Raw genomic sequence first — 24,050 nt, forward strand, 5'->3', positions numbered from 1 at the left:
TTACATGGCCAGGGCTTGCCTTGCCTGCTTGCCTTCAGGGAGTCCCACTCATAGAGTGACAAGTGGGTGGGTGGGGAGACCAATGCCTTATGAGGAACGGCTAAGGGAGCTGGGCATGTTTAGCCTGGAGAAGAGGAGGTTAAGGGGTGATATGATAGCCATGTTCAAATATATAAAAGGATGTCACATAGAGGAGGGAGAAAGGTTGTTTTCTGCTGCTCCAGAGAAGTGGACACGGAGCAATGGTTCCAAACTACAAGAAAAAAGATTCCACCTAAACATTAGGAAGAACTTCCTGACAGTAAGAGCTGTTCGACAGTGGAATTTGCTGCCAAGGAGTGTGGTGGAGTCTCCTTCTTTGGAGGTCTTTAAGCAGAGGCTTGACAACCATATGTCAGGAGTGCTCTGATGGTGTTTCCTGCTTGGCAGGGGGTTGGACTCGATGGCCCTTGTGGTCTCTTCCAACTCTATGATTCTATGATTCTATGATTCTAAGATCTGACTGACAGAGCCCAGGAAGCAGACCAAAGGGGAGCCAGGGAGACAAAGTCTCCCCTCTCATTTGCTCCCCGGGCAGTGCCCCCAAGCTTGCCCATGACTGGCTAGTATCGTGGGAGAGCCCCAGTGGATGGATGTTCGCTGCCAGAGCTCCCACCAGACCGCAGACACTGCCCCTCCCAGCAGCCAACATGTCACATAAAGAATAGCAATAATCTATTTTGTGCTGTTTTTGTAGTTAGATATATCTTTCTATGAAGGGTAAGTACACCCTTGATCTGATTTAATATCCAAATTTTGCGACAGTTATCCGTGAAGTGCTACATGATAGCAGCATGACCTTCTGAAATAGCACAAAGAATGATTTCTGCATTGTAACAAAAGTGCATGGCAACTGCAAACTCGGATATGCTGTGAAAAATTGGGAGTCAAAGTTTATTTCTATAAAACTGCATCAAGGTGCTTTTAACCTCTGCTGCCTTTTGTAGCAATGATTTATATAGTATATTTATGACTGCATTTCCGGACCAGGTTGTAAGAGAGATGTGAAGTATGATTTTTGTCAATTATTTTTTTGACAGCAACTACTAAAATTAATATAACATGGTAAGCTTTTTTATTCTTCATTTTATGCTGATTTTACTTATAAAAATGAAAGTTAGTTGAAAGATGCAACTGGTTCCAACTGTAAAGTATCCCAAATGTAAAGGTAATCCTTTATATCCCTGCCTGATCATGGATCAGTCTTTGCGGGAGTCACTGTTATCGGTCCCCCATGCACTGGCGGAGGAACGGGGGTGCAGAGGGAGCAGACCACCACTGGCACCACTATTCCAGTAGGATGCCATCGCGGCAGCCCCCCCCGACATGCGCCACGCATTCCCCCATATGCCAGGTGCCACGCCCCAACGGGTGGCGCGCCACACCCCCAGAATGTGCGCCACGCCTGCCCAGGTGGTGTACCACGCTCCGGGATGCATGCCACGCCCCCACGGGTGGCATGCCATGCCCCCTGATGCACACTACGCCCCCGGGGTGTGTGTCACACCCCCCGGGGCAGCAGCCATGCCCCCGGCTGCTCTCTGCCCCTGGTAGCGGAGCATGCAGCTTTGCCACTGCCCCCATGGCTCAGGTGCACAGCTTGTATCCATCAGAACCTGTGGCTCCCTTCTAGTTGAGGTCGGGCAGCAACTGAACTTCTGGCACCTACTGAAAACTGTTTTTATTGCATCAGGTATTTTAATAGACGTTTGATTTTGTAGTTTTAACAAATTTTTACTTTTTCCTATTGTATCCTTGTAAAATGCTGTGAGATTATTGTGGTTATGTAAATTGTTTATTCATTTATTAATTATTATTATTGTTGTTGTATTAAGTCTGGTGAGATATGTGTACCTTACTGGAACTTATATCTACATCAGTTCTTAATGTGTAGCACGAAAACTGGCCCTAGGAATATATGCAGCAGAATATCATAATGTCTGCATTAGCATTCTAATCAACAAAACTGTATGTGGGCTGCTAGCTCATGGGAGCAAAAAAATACGCATCAAACAAGCATATACACAGGCATCTGTATCTTCCTGGGGGTGTGGTGTTCTGTTTACTGTTAGTGTGCAATTGGATTTTCAACCTAATTAATTGCTCAGCTGTTGAGCCAAATATATACGTATGTGAAAGTAATTAAAGATTATTTTAAAGCAGTCAAGCAAATTATACAAGTTATATGTTTGCTAGCAGCTCTTATCAGTGTTTTTGCCCCATTTTGGTTGAATGTTTCCATTGGTCAAGTTACTGTGCACATTTAAGAATTGTAAGCATTTGCTGTATGCTAATCCCTAGAGCATTAGTTGTGACTTGTTTGTTGTCTGATTCCTAATTAGCCTTGGATGCTATCTAATATATTAAAGCTTAATACAGCTTGTACCAGTAGAATTCCTTCTTAGAAACTGCATATGTCCTTTGTGAAAAGGAAAAATTTACAATATAAGGCACAAGCCATTAGGTAATTTCCATGTATTAAGAAAATAAGTGGACTTGTTAATTGAGTTATTGTCAACTTGAACTATCAAGGTAAGGAACATCATAGAATAAACAAGAAAGCAAACAAACAAAACTTTAGGCAAAATATCCATTATAAGTACATTCGGAAGCACACTGCAGAATTCAAGGGCAAACATTGATTTTAAAAATATGACAATAGTATTTTATACTAAAATCATAAGTTGCCATCAATAATTTTTATATGATCAGTCAGGGAGAATTTCTAATTTTCACAAATATTAAGATTTCATTGTGTTCATTATAGACACAGTGATGAAAGGTTTGTGCCTTTCAACCAAACACTACTGTTTCAGTTTCATGATTACTAAAGTTTCTCAGAAATAAACTTCAAATAATAGAGTGAAGTGGGAAATGACTTGCCCAGTTATAGTCTGCATGACTAAACTGTATAAAACCCTAATTTCTATGCAAATAGACTACATTGTTGAGTATTACCCAGAAACTGAGAGGAGCTGAATATGATGGAGAACAAACAGGAGATAAGAAACCATTTTGAAGTGCAGAGCTGGGAGGAATAGGTCACACAATGCTGAATAAAGACTAAACCATTTAAGGTGTGTGACAGCTGAGTTCCGAAATTTGTAGATGTACTGTGAGAATGAAATAGCCTTCAAAAACCTTTTTCTTGAAAAATGGAAGTATGCATAAAAAGAGGAAATTGCATAAATATCACATTTAAAAGTCAGAACATTTTATCATGGAGAAACACATGGTCATGAAGATACATAAACTCTGAACAACCTGATGTGCATTTGCTGTCTGATTACTACAAATGGAACCTTCACCATGATTTTGTTAAAGGGACATCTAATGGGAGCTAGAGCCTTTGACCAGGCATAGGCAAACTTGGCCCTCCAGATGTTTTGGGACTAGAACTCCCATCATCCCTGACCACTGGTCCTGTTAGCTAGGGATGATGGGAGCTGTAGTCCCAAAACATCTGGAGGGCTGAGTTTGCCTACGCCTGGCCTTGACAAAGGAATGTGAAAGTTTCTTAGGCTGCAATTCTTTGCACACTTACCTGGGAGTAAGTCCTATTGAACTCAGTGGGTAGAGCTGCACAGGATTGCACTGTTAATTGTTGTGGATGATTAAGTTAATGTGAGTTCATCTGTAGGTGTCTTGATTCTGCAACTGGCACACAAAGATAGAGAAAGGTCCAAGTTGGCTGAAGATGAAGTTCCTTGGGGTATGGAGGAACTTTCTAGAGATCTAATGTGGGGTAACACATTAGATCTTTATAGGCATACTCATTTGCTGCCACTTATACTCTGCTTGTGCATACGTAAAAAATGGATGATAAGCCTCCAGCTCTCTCTCACTGAAAGGAAACTAAACAGTCACTTTGCCCTTGCAGTTTTCAGTGCTCAAGGAAGTGGAAAATGTGCAGCAGTGTTCTCATGTCACAGTAAACCAGTGTTAATGATTTACCCTGGACATATAGATGGTTCCAGTTTCACCCCTGTCATTGGTTTCACATCAAGATTTGTTTAGAGAGAAACAAACTGTGTTTCCCCAATTTATGTGTAACAGTATGTCAGGAGTGATGTGTTTTGTTTTTTTGCTCCTGTGCACCCTACAGAAGGAACAGTGCACATGCTCAACAGGCCGTTTAGTATGGTTTATTGTAATGTGTGAACATAGCTGAAATGTTAAGTATGCTCCATGATTTGAGATGGATATTGATTTTCTGATCAAACTTAAAATTGACACAGGTATCTTTGTTGTGGGAACAAGAATTCATTGGAAGGTTGATACTTCATTCTTGGCTGCAGAATGTAAACCTGTGCCTATCTTACAATAAACCTGTAGGGTTTTTTTTTAAAGGATTAGGCATATTGGGATTCTCTACCAGGAGAAAACAAACCCCCTGTAATTGGTTGTAATTCATAAAACAATGGGCCCAATTCCACTATGTAGGTACTCTAGCAGGAGCCAATGCAAGGCGTTCTGCTGATGCAACCAGACTTCCCCTCTACTTCTCCTGTGTGCCCCCCAAATGAGCTTGGCAAAGGGTCCAGCGAACCCCCAGAACAGCATGCAAGAGAGGGCAAATTGTTCCGTTGTGCAAGCTGAAATGCTTGTGCTGATGGAAAAAATGGAGGAGCATGATGTTGAATTTCTCCTAATCCTTCCTTTTCCTCTTTTATGCTTGATTTTAATATTCATAGAAAACAATTCAGAAAACCTGTAAAATATGCTCATTTTTAATTCAAGATGAGGTCAAACATGTCTCTGGGAGCAAAGAGCTGTGATGCACCCTCTATTTCATCATTGTCTTTGGCAGCTGACTCAAGGCTGATATTATTGGGGCTATAGAGTTCTTACAATGTCTAACAAGTCCAAGCCCAAGTACTGTTAGAGTTGCTATTAGATTAAAAGTCCACTGAAGATGCACACACAATACATTTTGTGTGTAGAATGGTGGTGGTAACCGAGCATTCAGACTTCATGGAGTGGCTATTACTTGTAAAACAAGATGGTGTTTCTGCTTTAAAGGTAGCTCTCAGACCACAGTGTGAAATCTTGAAGTGTGGAATATGAAGGTCTACTACATGCTGATGTGCACATTAGTCTAGGTGGTGTGGTTTGTGAGGTTCATTTCAAAGTGTTCTCCATTTCTCAAACTTCCATATGGCCCTAATCAGGCCACCGGTCGAGCTCTCCAGTGTCTCTAGCAGAGGTCTGTTTCGTTACTTCTTCCCTGGTCATTTATCTGGGAATTTGTAGAGTTGAACCTGGGATCTTTTACATGCAGGGTATGTGCTCTATCGATGAGGGATGGCTCTTGCTCCCCCCCTTGTAATATATACTCAGAGTCCCTACTCATATCAGCTGCATTATCATCTGCTTGATCAATCACCAAATCACGTTTCTGTACTTTGCAAAACGTTCTCGATTAAAGGGCCTGCCTGACAACACAAGGATGGAGATGTTCATAAAAACATGGAGTAAAACACATACATTTAATTACTTCCCAGAATATATGCCGTAAGGATCTTCTATGTGAAACTAACACTATAATACATTCTTAAGTGAGAAACTGTATGTGCTCTCTTGAAAGTACATCCTATAATCAATTCAGAGGTGAAGTAGATATGGTAGCTGCATTTTTCAATACATTTCCCCCTCCATTTTTCCCCAGAAGGATTTTAATTAATCTTATCAGTAAATGAATTGCCTTTTTTTAAAAAAATAGATTGCTGCAGTTTGACATTGATGAGGTTGAAAGATTATTCTTTGTAGAGAGAGGAAGTAGCTCAGTACTGTACCACATGCTTTGCATGTAAAAGATTCTAGGTTTCATTCCTGTCACTTCAAGGTAGGGCAAGGAAAGACAACTGTCTTGCCTGAGTTGTCTATCCCATCAGAGCTCTTACCCCCTTGTTTGTTTCCTCCTTATTTCCCCCCCCCCCTGGTTTTTTAAATACTGGTATACTTTCCCTCTTTGTGTGTCGCTTCAGACTAACTAGAAAGGGAAGTAGTTTATTTGATATCTAATGTTGATTTTTCATTTTTAAAAACCATTTTTCTGGTTCTTTAAGTTGGAAGAAAACACACACACACACACACACACACATCTCTGCTTCGTAAGCATCTGCTCTCTGTGTGTATGTGTGACAATAATGTCAGAAGGGAGTTGATTTCACTTGGCTTTACAATGCAGTAGTTTAAATCTGTTGTACTTAAAAAAAATGCCTCAGCAAGATCTGGGTTTGTTTTGTTGTTTTCCAGTCCAATGCTGAACCCCACAGAAAAGGTGGAAAGGCAAGAGGTGAGGCAGGACAGGACTAGGATGGAGGCAAGGCTGGTCAGAAATTTCAGGACCACAGAAAGCTCCAAATGAGTAACTTACTTTGAGAAGGGTTGGGAGCAGACTGAGGCCTTATTCTCTGTTTCCAGACTTCCTCTGTCAGGTTGTACCTACTTCCCCTTATGGAGAACTTCAGAGCCTTAAAGGACCAATCCCCTGGTCTGGAGATGGGCACTCTTCCTCCATTCCATAGCCTTCCTCCCTGTGCCACTGGACTGATGAAGTGGGATGTGAGGCATCTGGTTCTTCAGGCCCAGGGGAAGGTACTTGTGAGGCTCCAGGCTCTAGCTCTGGTGATCCCCAAGGTCCCTTTGGAGAATCATGTCTGCCAGCCTCAGTTGCTGTGGTTCTCTGATCTCTAGCAGTCAGCTTAGAAGTAGAACTTGGTCCAGCTCCCTAGGTGGTGCCTCTACAGCATCTGACTCCTTGTCTGGATTGCTGCTGGATTCAGGGTTCATTAAGTGTGTTGATGGTGTAATGTTGATGATGGGAATAATAATCATTTCATACCAGTTTCACTTGCAGCTAAATTTTGGTTGAGGAGGGACTCATTCTATATTTTTCTAGTGACCCCCCCCCCATAAAAATAAAATCATATAATTAAGCAACTTGAAAAGAGAAAGGGGAGGGGAAACTCTTATACTAATGAAAATTGTTTCCTTTCTTTTCCTAGTAAACAAGCACAAGCCATGGATTGAAACATCTTATCATGGAGTTATTACTGAAAACAATGACACAGTCATTTTGGATCCTCCACTGGTTGCTTTGGACAAAGATGCCCCTGTTCCATATGCAGGTAGGAAATATTTTGTTCAATGTCACCATAAACTTTGTGTAAAGCTCATCAAATGGATTTATACAATTTGTATGCAGTATACTGATAGCACATCACACAAATGCTATGCTTCAGTGTTCATTTGCCGAATCATCTAACTTGAAACCTGGGCCCATAGAGCTTGAAATGAAGCGTGTTTATGATTGTTGTGCATTCACTATAAAGACAAAATAGATCATAAGCAATGTAATACAGCAAGTTTTTTTGGTTGTGGCTGTTTAGAAACTACTTGTTAGAACATCAATTTGGAGTTTGCTTTATGTAAATTGTGTATTATGATTGCCTACACTAAGCTCATTTGCTTGCAAGCAGTTGGTGAGCTACATAAAGAATATTTTACAATCACTTGCATCATGTTTAATGGTGTTTTAAGTTATTATAGTCAGAACCAAGATGGGAAGTGTTAATGGAGGGTTTCAAGATTCCTAGTGTCGTTTGTTTATGACAGATGTCTGTCTTCAGAAGTTTACAGTTGCAATTTATTTTCCTATACAGTTAATTATGAACTTCTTGAACAGAAAATGACTACCTTCTTTGTCGCATTAAATGATGTTACAAAAAGAGGGGATAAAACTACTGTCTGATTAACAGTGCAAGAAATGTAGCATTTTATTTAAACCTTTAAGGCGTGAGCATTAAATATGAGATTTGTGCAGATTTAAAGATGTATGGTTTTGGAACATCAATATTTATTTATCACTTTGGCTTGAGAATCTCTGTCCCTTCCATTTATGTGATACCTCTAGTAGTAGTATTTACTGTAGTTGTTGTGCTTTCATTATCCAATTTTCTCCCCCCTGTTGTGTTACAGTAGTTTCCTACATTTGTAGAAGCTGTCACCAATATAGATTGCATGACTCAACTTCCCCTGGTCCCTCAAATTCTGCCATAAACTAATCAGTTCCTGCAAATGGATGTGCATATTGTTAGCTTTGAAATAGTGTTTTCGTATATTAGGATGAAGCCGGAGAAAACATTTTAAGTCTTGATAGAAGTGAACTTGAACACACATTATGAGTCCTGAAAACAAATGCTTCAGAGTGCAGTGAATGGTGTGTCCAAATTATTTCTGGCACACCTATATTTTTATATCAAAGGAGATTGTCTGGTAAATGCAGTTTCTTGGGCCTTGTATAGAAGATAATAATAGTTCTAGCCTTGATTCCAAGTGCACTTTTCTTCCTTTTTCTTCTTTCCTCTCTTTTTATTGTTATTGTGGAAATCTATTATGACTGCATTCTAGCTTCACTTTTTTCTTCTTCTTGTGACATTTCTTGTCAACAATTAATTGATGAAGCCACTTAACTTCAATTGCTGTACCTTAAATCTGTTCTGAATTTTATCAACCCTTTTATTGATTCTCTGCTGGATATCATAATATAGTATTAGTTGGAAAATTGTAAGTATCTCTTTGATATAAACAAATGAAGCATATCTATTTTGGTATTGATTTTTGTCACAGCCACTTTTTATGTAACTACAAAATGTCCCTATTCCAGAAGTATGGTCTATATCGTTAATAAATGATTTAGATTTCCCCCCATGGATTCTTATTATGGAATTTTTGTTTTGTATAATTATATTGAAATATTTAATGAACTGTTGTATCATGAGTTTGCAACAAAGTCAAACGTCAATCATTTCCTCCAACTAGAGGTTGGTCCATGGTATTCCTCTCACATTCTGGAGATACATGGTATTTTCTGCAGTGGCTTAGATTGCAATCCTAAACACACATACTGGGGAGAGAGCTCCATTGAACACAGTGGAAGCTACTTCTGAGTAAACAAAGAGAGAATTGTGCTGTTAATATATTTTCTTTAAAATCTAGAGCAATCTTTTTCAGTGGTGCTACCACTGGTTGAAAATAAATGGTGTAGATGTTAGATGTGGGATAAATATTTATTGATGTGGGATAAATATTCCTCAGGTTTTTTTATATAAACTGTAAAATGATGGCTGGAAAATATCTCTGTTGTTGTTGTTTAGTCGTTTAACCATGGCCGACTCTTCATGACCCCATGGACCAGAGCACGCCAGGCACTCCTGTGTTCCACTGCCTCCCACAGCTTGGTCAAACTTATGTTGGTAGCTTCAAGAACACTGTCCAACCATCTCGCCTCTGTCGTCCCCTTCTCCTTGTGCCCTCCATCTTTCCCAACATCAGGGTCTTTTCCAGGGAGTCTTCTCTTCACATGAGGTGGCCTCAGCTTCAGGATCTGTCCTTCCAGTGAGCACTCAGGGCTGATTTCCTTAAGAATGGATAGGTTTGATCTTCTTGCAGTCCATGGGACTCTCAAGAGTCTCCTCCAGCACCATAATTCAAAAGCATCAAGTCTTTGGTGATCAACCTTCTTTATGGTCCAGCTCTCACTTCCATACATCACTATTGGGAAAACCATGGCTTTAACTATACAGACCTTTGTCGCAAAGTGATGTCTCTGCTTTTTAAGATGCTGTCTAGGTTTGTCATTGCTTTTCTCCCAAGAACCAGGCGTCTTTTAATTTCGTGACTGCTGTCACCATCTGCAGTGATCATGGAACCCAAGAAAGTAAATTCTCTCACTGCCTCCATTTTCTCCCCTTCTATTTGCCAGGAAGTGATGGGACCAGTGGCCATGATCTTAGGTTTTTTTGTTGTTTTTTATGTTGAGCTTCAGACTATATTTTGTGCTCTCCTCATTAACCCTCATTAAAAGGTTCTTACTTACCTGGCAGGGGAGACACCTTGATCATTAAAAAGTTCTTTAATTCCTCCTCACTTTCCGCCATCAAGGTTGTCTCATCTGCATACCATACACTTCAGTTTTTGACCTGAAAATTTAAATCTTAACTTTGAAATAATGATTTCAGTTTATGTTATTTCCAAGTAAGTATGAATAGGCATACTATCAAGATATTTTTTTTATCAAATAGGAAAAACATGTATATAGCCCTTAATGGGTAAGTTTGAATACACCATCATTTTATGATGCTTAGGAACATTGCTCTTGGATCAAAGTACATTTCTTTTGGTCTTCTATGCTGGTTAAAGCAGGAATAGGGTGTTATAGCTTTGGCAGTGACTTAAACTCAACCTACAGCTGAGTTTCTTACTTGGCCTCACACTCTGAATCCAAAGGCAGGACAGCCACAATTGCTGGTTAACTTGGTTGCAGGTTTGTGGTCTTTGCAATTACGTATGAATTTTTCAGTCCATCATTTCCCCCAAGATTAACTCAAAAGTCAGTACATGCAGTTGACCCATTGTACTTGCTAAATTATATGGACACCTCATTAATATAGTCATGTCATTTAACTAACTTTCTGGTACTTTCACTGTTGGTCAATGACTGCTTATTTGTCAGATGTGTTCACTTGTTCACTTGTTTCGCAACTAATTTTCACTGGAGGCTGTTCCATTATCCACTACCTGTGACATACTTGATCTAAATATGGTTGATCAAACTACAGTTAGTTAGTTATAAGAAACACATATAAAACAGCAGTTTTGGATCATGATTTCTCAACTAACTGAAGTTTGAAATAAGTACAACTTTCAGTATTTGGAATAATGGGAAACTGTAGTTTGTTACAACTACAATTTATAAACTTTCTTGTCTGTTTATAACATAAAATCATGTTACATCTGAACTGGACTAATCTTAAGGCTTGAACACAGCTTTGATAACCCTTATAAGGAAGATATTTCCTTGTGAAAAAATTAGCAGTGAACAAGCTATGAAAGAGTGACCTCTGTCAATGACTTATTCTGCTGTATATCCACCAATGCCAGAAATGAAATCACTTGTCAACATTTCCGCCACTGCATATGTAGTAGGATATATGTCTGTATGTAGAAGAATAAACTTACCTAAATCAGATATCTGATAAAACATACAGACCCCAACACTTCTTTTTCCATGCACATTCTGCACATTGAAGGTACACATAGTCTCAATAACTTTCTCTCATCCTCTATTTCTCCTCTAACCTTTTAAAACTAGAACAAACTTGGCATAAAAACAATGGTGCAAGTTCATTTTGTGAAGGTTTTCACTTGAAACATGTTTCCCAGGACAATATGTTACTAGTGTAAAGCATGTAATTGTGCCCCCTTGTCCAATTTTCATTTACCCTTAATATAGCAAGGAAAGTCAGCCGCCGGAGCAACAGTTTCCATTTTTCAGAAAGACTGAATTGTCAGGAATCTTATAACCCACTGATGATGTTTAGGAAATGTTCTGGATCACTCAGGTAATGTGATTTTGATCATGAAAAATTCAGGTTGGAGTGAGCAGACTTTGGGGGGCTCTTCCAGATGAGGTTTCTGTTTTGTACTTGTCCTGCCTTATTCACTGCCTTATTTCAGAAGGTCACATTCTTAAATTATGGTTTGTAAAGGATACTAAGAGTTGTTACTACAAGTTGTTAATAATACTACAAGAGCTACAACTGCCAGAGTTCCCTAGGAAGAGAGACTGACTGTTAAACCGCTCTGGGAATTGTAGCTCTGTGATGGCAATAGGGTTCTCCAAACAATTCTCAGCACCCTTAACAAACCACAGTTCTTAGGATTCTGTGGAGGCAGCAATAACTGTTCTTCAAATGAATGGTGTAGACAAGGCCTTAGTGAAAGATACAGTAAATGGAATTGTTGTAGCGTGTAACATATGGGTACAGGACAGGATGTGTTAAGGAGAAAATTAACACGTGATCTATAATAAATATACTATGCATAATGCTCTTGATATATTGTTCATTTGATACACTTGAAATGCTATGATATGTGGGCAACTTGCTATGAGGAAAATGTGTCCTTTAACTAGTTCATTGAATTTTGAGGGAAAGAATTAAACTTATCTGGTTTTCATAGGATGGTCTGTTGTTTACTCCACAAAGAGTAAATGGCTAACAGTGATAGAAATCAATGTTTTATTAGAATTCTTCAATGCCTACTGTTGATGGACTTGCCAGTATATAAACCATTTATTCATTCATTCCAGCTCTTTATATACTGCTTAATTACTGATGTTTCTCAGCACTAATAGTCTAAATTACGTCAGTGCTCAAAGATAAATAACTGTGCATTTACAAGTATTTTCATGAATTTAAATTCCAACATAGGATCTGTCAGTCTGTAATGGGAAAGGAAAGCACCTCAAGATATACTGTTGCACTAGACAATGATTCGTTTACAGGCAGCAGCCTACTTCACGATATAAAATTATGGGATCGCTGCCAATGTTAGTAACACTGCTAAATTGGGTTGAATTAAAGCCTCCTACAGTTAATATTATGCAGGTGCTTGAGGGATTTCTAATGAACTTATGGGTTCACTGTAGGGAGGTGAAACATTTAGAAGGTTTTAAAGGCTTAAAATCTTGAATCAGATGCATTAAGATCTTGGAGATAATGGAGCTATGGTAATCTATGTTCCTTGTGAGCATTCTGTCCTTTTTCAAGGACACAGACTATGGAGAATCTATGGCACAATATAATTAGATTATTATAATATCCCTTCCATGTTGGAAAAATAATCATCACATTAGTATGGTTACAAAAAATTAATCTGAATTTGCACTGAGGATGGCAATTCCATTAGTTTTCATGAACTATACTTATTATATTTTTCACTAAATCCGGTCTTAGGTTTGCTCCCAAGATTCAGAGGTCCTCAAAAAATAATTAGCCTAGTTCATGTGCTCTTTAATGGTAAAATAAAATTGTTCTGGAAACCTGGACTGATTTTCAACTAAATAAAATGGGAGATTTCCTGCAAATATTTGGTAGTGCAATGCAATCTTTAGATACTATACTGCAGTTATTGATATAGCTGATGAGAGGATTTTTACAGAAATTCTTTTATTTCCATTTGTTATCTTTCATGTGGGCCATGAGCTGAATACTTGGTGATCCTTAAACCTATGTTATATTAAATGGATTATTGTCTACGGAGAGTTCCATAGTAAATTCTGTTGGCTTCTAAAGAGCATATTTAAGAGTTAAAATATATAATTCCAAATTTAGACATAAGTTAAAAGGTCAATTGAGGACTAATTAAAAATACAGGAAAGTTATCATAAACAACCAGCTGGCTGTGTCAACATACCCTGCAGCTAGTTTGCTACAGTTTCAGGTTCTTTCCTGGTTTATATAACCTTTTAATTAGATATGTTAGGGAATACTGGGTATTATTATTTATTATAGTTTATTTTAAACCACTAGCAGTCTCTTTTTCTTTAGCTAAAGCCAAAATAATTTAAAACCTGCCTGTTGAAAGTAACAATTGATATAGACCGTGGCCACCAAAATAAAGTGGCCGCCAGTACTTCCACTTCGTTGATCAGTTCCTCCCTGTTGGTGAGGTCCAGTTCCAAGATAGATTTTTGCCATCTTCTGTGAGGTGCAACACATCTCTTGCCAGAATTCCTTCCTCAAGGAAGTGGAGACCATGGTCCAGAAGCCCAATCTTTCTTGGTGACGCCACATGTGCAGCTTCCTGGGCCTAGACACTCAACGCCTGTGCTCCAAGGAAGTGCCCATAAATCTAACCTCCTGGGTGCTGCTTATGAAAACCTGATGCTGCCTGACTTTGGGGGGCTTGTTGAGTCAGAAGTAGCCTAACAGAGTCTTTACTACTTCTCTGCGAGTCTAAAGTTGCAGTGGGACAGGCTATCACAGACACATAGGTCTGTGCAGGCATGTGAACCCTTCGTATGGTCACCAAGCACATGTGGCTGCTGAGGTGTGTGGACTGTGGTAAGGATGTCTGTGCACCCCCCTCAGTGTGTGAGAAGCGAATACTCCGATCACCAAACTGCAAAGGAACAATATATCCTTCATAACAAGTTGCATCCACTGTCTGGAAGATCACCAGACCGGAGTGTCAGAAAAAGTATGCCGTGATTGGGAAATGCACTGCTCCTAATGTTTGATGGATAAACATGAAATGTGTGGGGAAATCACACATCGTTACAAGACTTAGGGCTTTTCAGTTTAGAAAAAAATGCAGGAAGAGAGGACATTAAACATGCTGTGGAAGAAAGTATTGTTGCATGCCTCCCTAGTCTCTCAACAGTGTGATATTCTAGGGGTTTCAGTCGTTTATCCAGGGTTCGTGTTTTTCTTTTGGAAATGATGCACAGCAGAGACTGGTTTATGTACAACCTGAGCCTGTGATGGAGGGGTTCAGAGCTTTAATAACCCAAAAGGATCTTGTTTCTCCTATAGCCACAGCCTTAGATATTGGCAAAACCTATTGGTGTTTCGCAACTTTCTGACTAGTTGCAGGAGATTAGCCAGACCTAGCAGAGTTAACGCAGAATCCACGGAAGCAATTGGCAACTTGGCTGCAGACAGGATAGACGAAGCAGGAACCAGGAACTTGTAGTTAGGTGTTTATTATATACAGTGGACTATATACAGGAAGAGAACACGGATCTTTTGCTAGCTCTCTCTGACACGACTCACAACTCCTACACTGACACAGAACTCTGAACCTCTGAACTACCACATTCCAATTAGTAGGCCATTAATTATCACTCCCTTGAGAGAGCTTGACCAATTGGGGAGCTGTCTCCATGTCTCTGTTATCACCAGGCAGACTTACTCCTTCAGATTGCCTTCTGGCTGTCTGCCAAACCTTAATTGACTCTGTGTGAGTAGCTGCACATACTCAGATTTCCAACATTAGATTCAAACAGAAGTCACATGTTGCTCTCAAGCATTCCTCTGACTCTCTCTCCAGCTTGCTGCTTTACCTCTAGGTCCCTCTTCTTCAAACTCTGGCTTTTTCTGTTGCTGTCTCACCACCAGACCTTTAATCCCCCTTAATAGTTTATCACCTAGTCCTAGGCTATAACCTCACCAGGAGGCTAGCCTGGCTATTCCAATAATTAGAAGCCTTGGTTTTAACACTTGCTGGATCCAGGGATTAGAGGGGTTTGGCATGCAGCTTAACACCCCAAACTCATAACAGTTTGTTGAGGGGGATTTTTTCTCCTTCTCTTAGAACCCAGAGTCATCCAATGAAATGGATGGAAACGGACAATTCAAGACAGAGAAGAAGTACTCCTTCACACCGTAAAGGAAGAAGATATCCTAGAATAAAAAAGTTTAAATACACTTTCAGATCATTTGAAAAATCTCATTTAATTTCCTATTGAAACTCAGAATGTTGCTGCTAGGCTGATTTTGAACACTGGATGTAAGCCATACTTTCCCCATTTGATGTTTAATAGGACAGTTGTATTCTAGTATTCTATTTCTGTATTCAAGTGTTCTGGGTCTCTCCCCCCCCCCCCCAAATTAACTGTGTAATAAAATTGTTGCTGCACAGCAGGTCTAGCAATAAAAGATGTGAGATAATGAAGCAAAACTTTTGGGTCAGCTCCTGGTGGATGAACCTATGGGAAGAAAAGTTATCCCTATCAGGTACACGTTCCAATTACTCTTTCTCTGCACTTGCTGAATCTTGCTGTTTGGTCCTCCTTTTTAAATTAGGACCGACAAGCCAGTCTCTCACTTTAGCAAGTGTGAAGGAATGTAATTGCTCCCCTGTTTTATGTTCCCCCCTTTCTTTTTTCCTGTAAAATGGTTGCTTTCTCTTCTAGAAGCTTTTCTGACCAAGAGGTTAAAAAGTTGACAGGAGAGTCAAGAGTTCAACCCAATAACTGACATAGATTGAAACTGAAAGGGGGGAAAGAAGCCAAATAAATTACAGTTAAGATAAATTTAATTGTAATGCTAACTCTATAGCCCTTCTAATTGGGCAAGAGATGGGAGAGGAATAGAAAGAAGTGAAATCTGGCAGAGAGAGAAAGAGAAACATGGAAGAGAAATCTAAATTCAGGGGATAAAAAGGATCTTTCACAGAGATGGTTGGAAATTGCTTGACTGTTAAGTACTGGCTTACGTAGGGAAGGAGCCCAGACCATTCTTAGCTGGGTGCATTTTTCTATACTACATTCAGTTTTCTCTTAGTAAAAATTAATTTGTTTTTGAAAAAATCTTTTAGGCTTTCTTATTCATTTCACACTTAATTGCTGTATCACACAACCAGTACCAAGAGTTGGCTGGGCCTGTAAACAAGTTCCAAAGAACACCACCAGAGCAGGGAGAGTGAAGTCTGTAAGCTGTGAACTGTTCAAGTGCAGTAGAGCATCTTTCCAAGGCCTTTTTAAGATGCTAAGAGGCCCAGAGCAAAATGGTCATTTTAGGCCCTTCCTTCAAAGAACCCTGGGTAATGTAGTTTTTTAAAGGGAGCTGAGAGTTGTTAGGAGACCCTTAAACAACCACATGTCCCAGGATTGTTTGGAAAAGGCCATGACACTTAAAGTGGAATCAAAATGCTTTAAATGTATGGTGTCGATGCGGCCCATGTGTCCAGTCATGCCCTACTGAATCTATACACTTACACACACACTATTAGCATCGTCAGTCATGTCCAGTGAGAACTGAAATGGTATGATTAACAATGTTCCTCAATGTGATAAAAGCTGCAAGAAATTAATTAAAACCATAATATTTGGAAAGGTTTCAAGGAGAGTTAAACAAATATTCCCCTACATCAGAATCACCAACTTTAAAAAGCATCTATCCTTTTAACGTGGCCTACCACGAATAATTATGAATATCCATTTCTTATGTTGGTTGTTTCCATTTTATTTGGCAGTCAATACTTAAATGAAGGTCTTTAAAATGTCTCTGCTCATTTGAAATTCAGTGAGAAGTGCAGTTGGGACAGCTGAGAGGAAATTGACTGTTTTAGTTAACTCTTCTTGGCAAAATGACTAGACTGAGTTGAGTAAGTACTTTGGCACCAGTTCAGAGCCATATTTTATTACCTTGTATATGTATATGTATTCTTGATGCTGTCTATAATCACATGAAAGTAATCAAAGGCCAGATGTCCTTGGTGAACCTTGAAAATTTATATAAGATAATTAATTTTTATGTGTCATTATCTTGGGTTTTTGTGTGTGTTTTTTGGAGAAGAGTGCATAACAAATAACACTCCAAATATTCACTCACAATGACACTGATATTTGTTTGTTTTTTTAAGCAAGCAGCTTAATTGTTTACTGTTAGCATAAGAATAACCTGTTAATTTGGGAGCAAGCTTAGTTTCCAAGTGATGTTAACCATTAATTTCATATTGACTTATTCAGTGTCATGCTTGTAGTAGCACCAAAATAAGCAGGTAGTCTTGTTTCAATCTTTTCTTCTTCTGCCTTAATTAACATCAGATTTATATATTTGGGCATTGGTTAGTGAGAGTCCATGAGCTTTAGAAAGCTGCATGAAAATAAAAAAGGCAGTTAATTAACATGGGAAACTGCCAGGGCTCTCTTCAGGGTACTTCTCTTCCCTTGTTGCTGTGGAATCAGAGTTGGCAAGGCTGTGAGAGACTGCACTGAAGAACGATGAGTCCAATGACCATAATGGGCTGTGGCAAATGGAGAAGGGAAAGATGGTCCAGGACAGGCGTTGGCAAAAAATTTTAGCAGCTGGCTGGCCCACTGTCCCTCAGACCTTGTGGCGGGCCGGAGAAGCTGCACCGGTGAGGGGGGAGCTGGAAGAAGAGGCAAGGGGGGGCAAATAGTCCTCCCCAGCCCCAGCCACTGCCACCGCTGCTGCTGCTTCTCGGTAGGCAGAGCGAGCTCGTCTGCTCTGCTCTCTGGCCCACAGGAGCACCAGGGCGGCAATGGCGATGGGAGGAAGCGGTCGAGTGGTGGTGGCTCTGCCGGTGACGGGAAGAAGAGGCCGAGTGGCGGCGGCTCTACCAATCAAACCCCATGCCTGGTTTACCTTAGTGCGGCGTGGGGATGTCTCTGCTGATCAAACACTGCTGAGGTGAGTGTTTGAGTGGCAGAGCCACTGCCGCTCAGCCTCTTCCTCCTGTCGCCATTGCTGGGAGTCTCGGCTTTGCAGTGCAGGCCAGATTTAGGACCCAGGTGGGCCTGATCCGGCCCAGGAACCATAATTTGCCGACCCTTGGTCCAGGATATGCACCTTTAAATGGCCCGTTAGAGGGCAAGTTGTAGGTGGATATGGAGAAAAGGAAGTCACAAACGGAATAAAATTAAATGATGCTGGATAGAAAGCCAGAGAAGATACCTGGGGCATAGTGAGAGATGGTCAAAAAGGAAGGGCTGGCCAGAGGGAAAGATGGAGAGGCAGGTAGCTAGACTCTGCAAGCTCCAGAAGAAGCTGCTACCCTTGTTCTGATGCATCTATGTCAGTTATCCATGCAGCAAGGCAGGACAATAATTGCATCTTGCTCTAACAAAGGCTATAGATCAAGAGGCTTTATGAATGTTCTTTTCCAGTTCATTTTTGCCAAGTGCCACAATCCCCTGGCTTGCAGGTAAGCACTTCCTCACTTGTAGGGAACTGAATCTGTGACGGTCCTGTGTCAGGCTCTGGACCACTAGTCTTAGGTTCCATGTGCTCAAAACTACCTAAAAAAATAAAGAAGCTACCTACTGTTTCAGCATCAAATATAAAGGGATAAAAGATCCAGCTTTTAGTAAATACATATTTCTTGCAATTGGAACATAGTAGCTATATTGTTTATTAAAATGGATATGATTTATACCAGAATGTCACAATTAATCTGAATGCACTTTTTAAAAATAGAAGGGTAAAGGGGTATAGAATAATTAGTGTCACATAACCGTTCTCTTTGTTGATTTGACTCTATAATTGCTTTTAGACAATTGATGTGGAGTTATAGCTATTTATAGGTTATTTATTAATGTGGTTTTGAAAATAAATATATAGTTGCAGTCTGAGGTTGTTCCTCTTGGACTTTGATGGATGATTAAACATTTAAAAGGTTCTATATGGGAGCACATGAATTAGACTCTAATGTGCTTTTAGAAAAGTCAAATAGGCTTATAAATATCACACGAGTTATTTTTAAAATGGTTATGGATGAAAATATTCAGTGCAAAATAATTTCCTTCTCCAGGTAAGTTTATTGGGCTGAATCCAAACCTTAGTAATGTTTAGAGTAGACTCACTGAAATCAATAGGGCTTAAGTGACAACTAACTTGAGTCTCACTTATTTCAGTGGTTCTACTCTTAATGAATAAGTCTGAATGCACTTTGATTTGGAAACTAACTGGCAGCCAGTATAGTCAGGCCAGGATCAATGTCGTATACTCAAACTGTCTTGCTCTGGTGAGCAACCTGGCTGCCAAATTCTGCCCCAGCTGAAGTTTCTGCACTATCTTCAGAGGCACCCCCATGTATAAACATGTTGCAGTAATCTAACCTAGAGGTTACAAGACAACAGAAGTTAGGATATCCCTGTCCAGGGGCATAGCTGGGCCACCAGCCAAAGCTGATTGAAGGCAGTCTGGGCCACTGAGGCCACCTGAACCTCAAGTGACAGCAAAGGATCCAGGAGTAAATTTTGTTTTAAATTCTTCACCCCAAATGTGAATTAGAAATAATGCAGTTCTTTTCCTATGCAGTCCAATGATAAAATGCCCCTTGATTTTAAACATTCAAATGTTTAAATGTTAACATTCACATGTTTCCAAAAAGAAAAATACTATCCTAATCATGAGTGAAATTGCCATGTATTCCAATTGTCCCTTTGAAGACACACTGTTTATACCTCTAGGAAGCAAAATGGCTAAAATTACTACTGAGTGTTTATTAAGAATATTATACCTATCTGGGGTGTACTATCTTTTATATTCATAACTGGTCATTTGATTAAAAACACTATTTTATTTTATTTTATTTTATTTTTGGAAATGGGCACTCTACTAAATTATTGATTTGTTAGTGTGCCTGACAGGTGTAATAGGCATTTCTGACAACATTTCTGTTGCTCAGTGACTTGGTAGACTTGGAAGACTTCCAATCATTTTAATGAAGAGAAGTTATGAGCCAAGAAAGAAACAGGCAGCATTTTGTTTGATGCTGAATTTGCAGCATAGAAATCAAATGAAGTACATGTCTACAATTGGCAAACTATGATACAAAATACAGAAATATACTAATACCACATTCACAACTATTCAGTTGATGATCTGAGAATTTAGCGGCACAGTAAAGAGAAACTTAAATAGAAGTTTACCTTGGATTAGAAAAAATACAAAATAATCCAAGAAAAAAATACAAAAGATATGAAGACAATTCCAGCATGGTTAATGAGCAGTCAAGGAAGCTGTAAAAGACAGGAAGTCTAAGTGGAAGTCCTTCCTAAAATGAATAAGAATGCAAATTCCAGAAAACCAGGAGTCAGTAATAAGGCACGTGAGAAAGTTTTGAGGAGTATATTGCGAGAATTTTAAGCCAAACAATAAAACTTCTTAAACTATATAAAAAGCAAGAAATTAGCCACAGAGGTGCTTGCACTTTATTTAAAATGATGGAGTGAGAATATTACTTAAGGAGGACAAGGGGGCTGTAGAGGTGAGACGATACCAATTGTTTGCATTAGTTTCCAGAGCAGAAGAAATTGGACAGATACGCACACCTGATCTGTACGTGTGTGTGTGTGTGTGTGTGTGTGTGTGTGTGTGCGTAGACACTGGATGAATTCTGTCAATAACTAACAGGAGATGAAGTTGTATACAGATTTGTATAAATGAAAGTCAGTAGGAATATATTTGATTAAAATATATGAAGGAACTCATATGTAGAATGATTAATCTTACACAAATATGCAGCGTCCCATATCAGATGTTAGGCTCAAAAGAATGCAACACTAATATTAAACGAGGTGTGAAAATACTTAACAAAGTCTCTGGAAAAATATGAAAATGTCATGGAACAAGAAAATGTGACTAGAGGGTCAAAAGTAGAGGATCGGGATAAATTGACTGTTTTTACAATTAAGTGAGGTTATTAATTGAGTTTCCTAAGCATCTGCATTGTTATTTAATTTATTCATAACTAAATTAATTATGTAATGGTGTTAGAGTGACTCATGCTGAGGACAAGGTTGTGGATGATACATGATTAACCAGGATAGTGAGGAACAAAGCAGTTTTATTTTTCAAAAAAACACCACTTTATCCAATCCAAAAAGTGATTCATGCTCTTAACTAAGTGCTTATCAAGATTATGTCATATATTGATTTTGTCTGTGTGTTTTCTCTTTGTACCTCATACAGCCTTGAATCATACCCCTCATGAAGCAGTCACATATTTGTTTTATGTGTATCCTTGATACATTCAATATATGTATACATCAGAGATATGTGTTTGATAGTGGGTTCCAGTCTACAGAACATTATTCCATAATGCATTTGTTAGTCCTGTGGCACATTTAAATCTCTCTGTTTTTTTGCTGCAGTGGAATAACATGGCTACCACTGGGAGTATGTCTCATTTGTTTAATACATTTAGATGCATTAATTTTACATAATATCTTTATTTAACACACTTCAGAGCACTTCACCAAACAGACCCAATATACAAATTAATAATTATTAGGAATAACTATAATTCAGTATAACTGGAATGGTTAGCAATGGACAGTGTCTTGAAAGTTCTATGAGAATAACTCATTCACTGTCCTGCTCCCACCATGTGATCACCTGTATTTCATCACTTAGTTAGCATAATGGGCCAGGAATTGGCTTCACCTGCTGAGTAGCAGCCTGAAGGTGCAGAAGGCAGAGTGACTCCACCTCCTGCTGATCAACCTTCTTGCTCCTGATGTGAACCAGCTGGTTTCAGCTTTCTTAAGCAGGGTTTCCAGCCTTAACCAATTGCTGGAAACAGCATTTGTTGTTCCTGAACAGACTTTGCTGCTTCTTGTTTTTTGTGAGCTTGGACTCTCAACTTTCTTGACCCCTGGACCGTCTGACTGAACTGAGATACTCCTGACCTTAGGACTGGACTGAACCTTGCATTCAGACTCTGCCCCCAGGCAAGTACCCCCCTGAGACTTGGCTGGCCTCGCCCAACACACAACTCTGTCATGGCTGAGCAGCACAAGACTACAACACACTATAGGGGAAGATATTTACAGGTAAGGCATTAGTACAAACACTTCTGGTTACAATCTAATATTGCTTGAGGCTCAAAGCTTTAGGCTTTGTCAGTACATCTCACCTTTTGCAGTTTCTGGAAGAGAGCACATTGTTAGGATCTCAGGCTCTTTAGAGGAACATGTTCAACTTTAATGTAGTGCAACACTGTATAATCTTCCTTTGTTGACACACTTGAGACCCTTCTCTGCTGAGTACTAAAACCTATCTGTGGAATTATCTAAAATCATCTAGTCATAGTGGCAGGGTTATGAATTCTTAATTTTTGGTGTATAGATAATCCTGATAGGCTGAACTGTTTTCATAGACAGACCTGTCCAATTACTTGGAATGACAAACACCAGTTTATTGATTAGTGACAACCAAGCTAGCTTTGTTTTAAACGTTGATGAAATACAGTACTGTACAATATTTGAAGTTAGCTTGTAAATCTGAATCCAGGGGATGGGGCGGTCAAAATTCAGAAACATTCAGAAAACAAAACAAGTTTCTTTGCACTGTTGATAAATTAGAGAAGGAACATTGGGTCAATAGCAGGTTCATATATTGAGGATGGTTAATAAAGTATGCATTATTGTTTTTAGTAACTGTTTACTTGAGATAATCAGGCAGCATGCATTGTGAATAGTAGTACTATGTCGAGAACTTTTTTTCAGTTTCTTGCAACAGCCTGATCAAGCAACAACAGATTTAGGTGCATCTGAACAATGTGTGACTGCTCACGCTACTTTCCAAATCTGGAAACAAAAACATCATAAAGTCATCATGAAAAGGGGCTTCCATTTGCTGCTCTTTTAATATAAAGCAAAGGACTGCTTAATGTGACATATGTAAGAATTTATAAGAATGGCTAGGAAAACATGACTACAATTTTAGGGAAGAGTTTGCTGGCTGACATTCAGGAAACTTGGTTTTGTGAAATCTCTCGAGTAATTGCCCTCTCTAAAACAGTAGGGAATTTCAGAAAGGAGAGTTCATTGACTTTAAAAAATAAAATGAAAAACCATACAAAATCAAAAGGAAATAATTTAGGAGTTACTTGTCTTCTATATGCAGCATCTAATCTGCTCTTATGGCTGGAGGAGACAAACCAAAAGTGTTAAATACAGTGTTTTGTCCAGATGCTCAGTTTCTTCCTTCAAAAAGTATGCCACTCTGTGTTTTATACTAATAGAATGAAAAGCCAGCAACCTTTTTGACCACAGTACATTTATTCAGGTTTGTCTTTCAAGATGGAAAATGACCTCTGGTTCCACTATTACAGGTTGTTGAGGGGGTTTTTTTATTTTACTTTTGCTCTTATTAAATATACATGACTATGCTACAAGGAAACAAAACACACATTAAGCTCCTCAATGTGCTACCTTCAGAGTGGTCTTAGTTAAGGGCTGTTCAGATGAAGTGTGTCAGGTAATTTGGGGTCACCCAAGGTAGCTTTGCTATTGAAGTGAAACAATTACCACTTTTCTGATGTTGACTGTAGCATGAATTTCAAAAGAGATAATGCATTGTAGTGTTTTTTCTTGTAAGTAATATCATATATTATAGTTACAGTACACCAGTCACAGAAACAAATTAAATTACATCCTTACAGACTTTCTCAACCTGGTGCCCTTTAGATGTTTTGTACTCCCATTGTCTGCTTAATCTGACAGATTTTAAAATTTATAAGAATGGCTCTCTCTCTCTCTCTCTCTCTCTCTCTCTCTCTCTGTGTGTGTGTGTGTGTGTGTGTGTGTGTGGATGGTTAGCACTGGTCAAGAATAAATGAATTTTTTATCAAGCAAACCAAAATAAGTAACTACACAGTTGTGGGCAGTGAGCAAGAATAAACTG

General features: G+C 39.2%; 1 protein-coding gene across 2 annotated transcripts in view; it reads left to right on the forward strand.

Annotated features, from left to right (window-relative positions):
• Nucleotides 1–24,050, forward strand: part of CLSTN2 (calsyntenin 2) — a 368,030-nt gene that overhangs the window by 132,584 nt on the left and 211,396 nt on the right. For both annotated transcript variants that reach the window (XR_013838896.1, XM_079975860.1), the window contains exon 2: nt 7,050–7,172. Coding sequence is in view for 1 of the 2 variants with exons in the window: in XM_079975860.1 (XP_079831986.1) it covers nt 7,050–7,172 (123 nt within the window). In the remaining variant the exon portion in view is untranslated. The remainder of the gene's footprint in view (nt 1–7,049; nt 7,173–24,050) is intronic.

This window comes from Podarcis cretensis (genome assembly GCF_951804945.1).
Source record: "Podarcis cretensis genome assembly, chromosome: 5".
Lineage (NCBI taxonomy): Eukaryota > Metazoa > Chordata > Lepidosauria > Squamata > Lacertidae > Podarcis > Podarcis cretensis.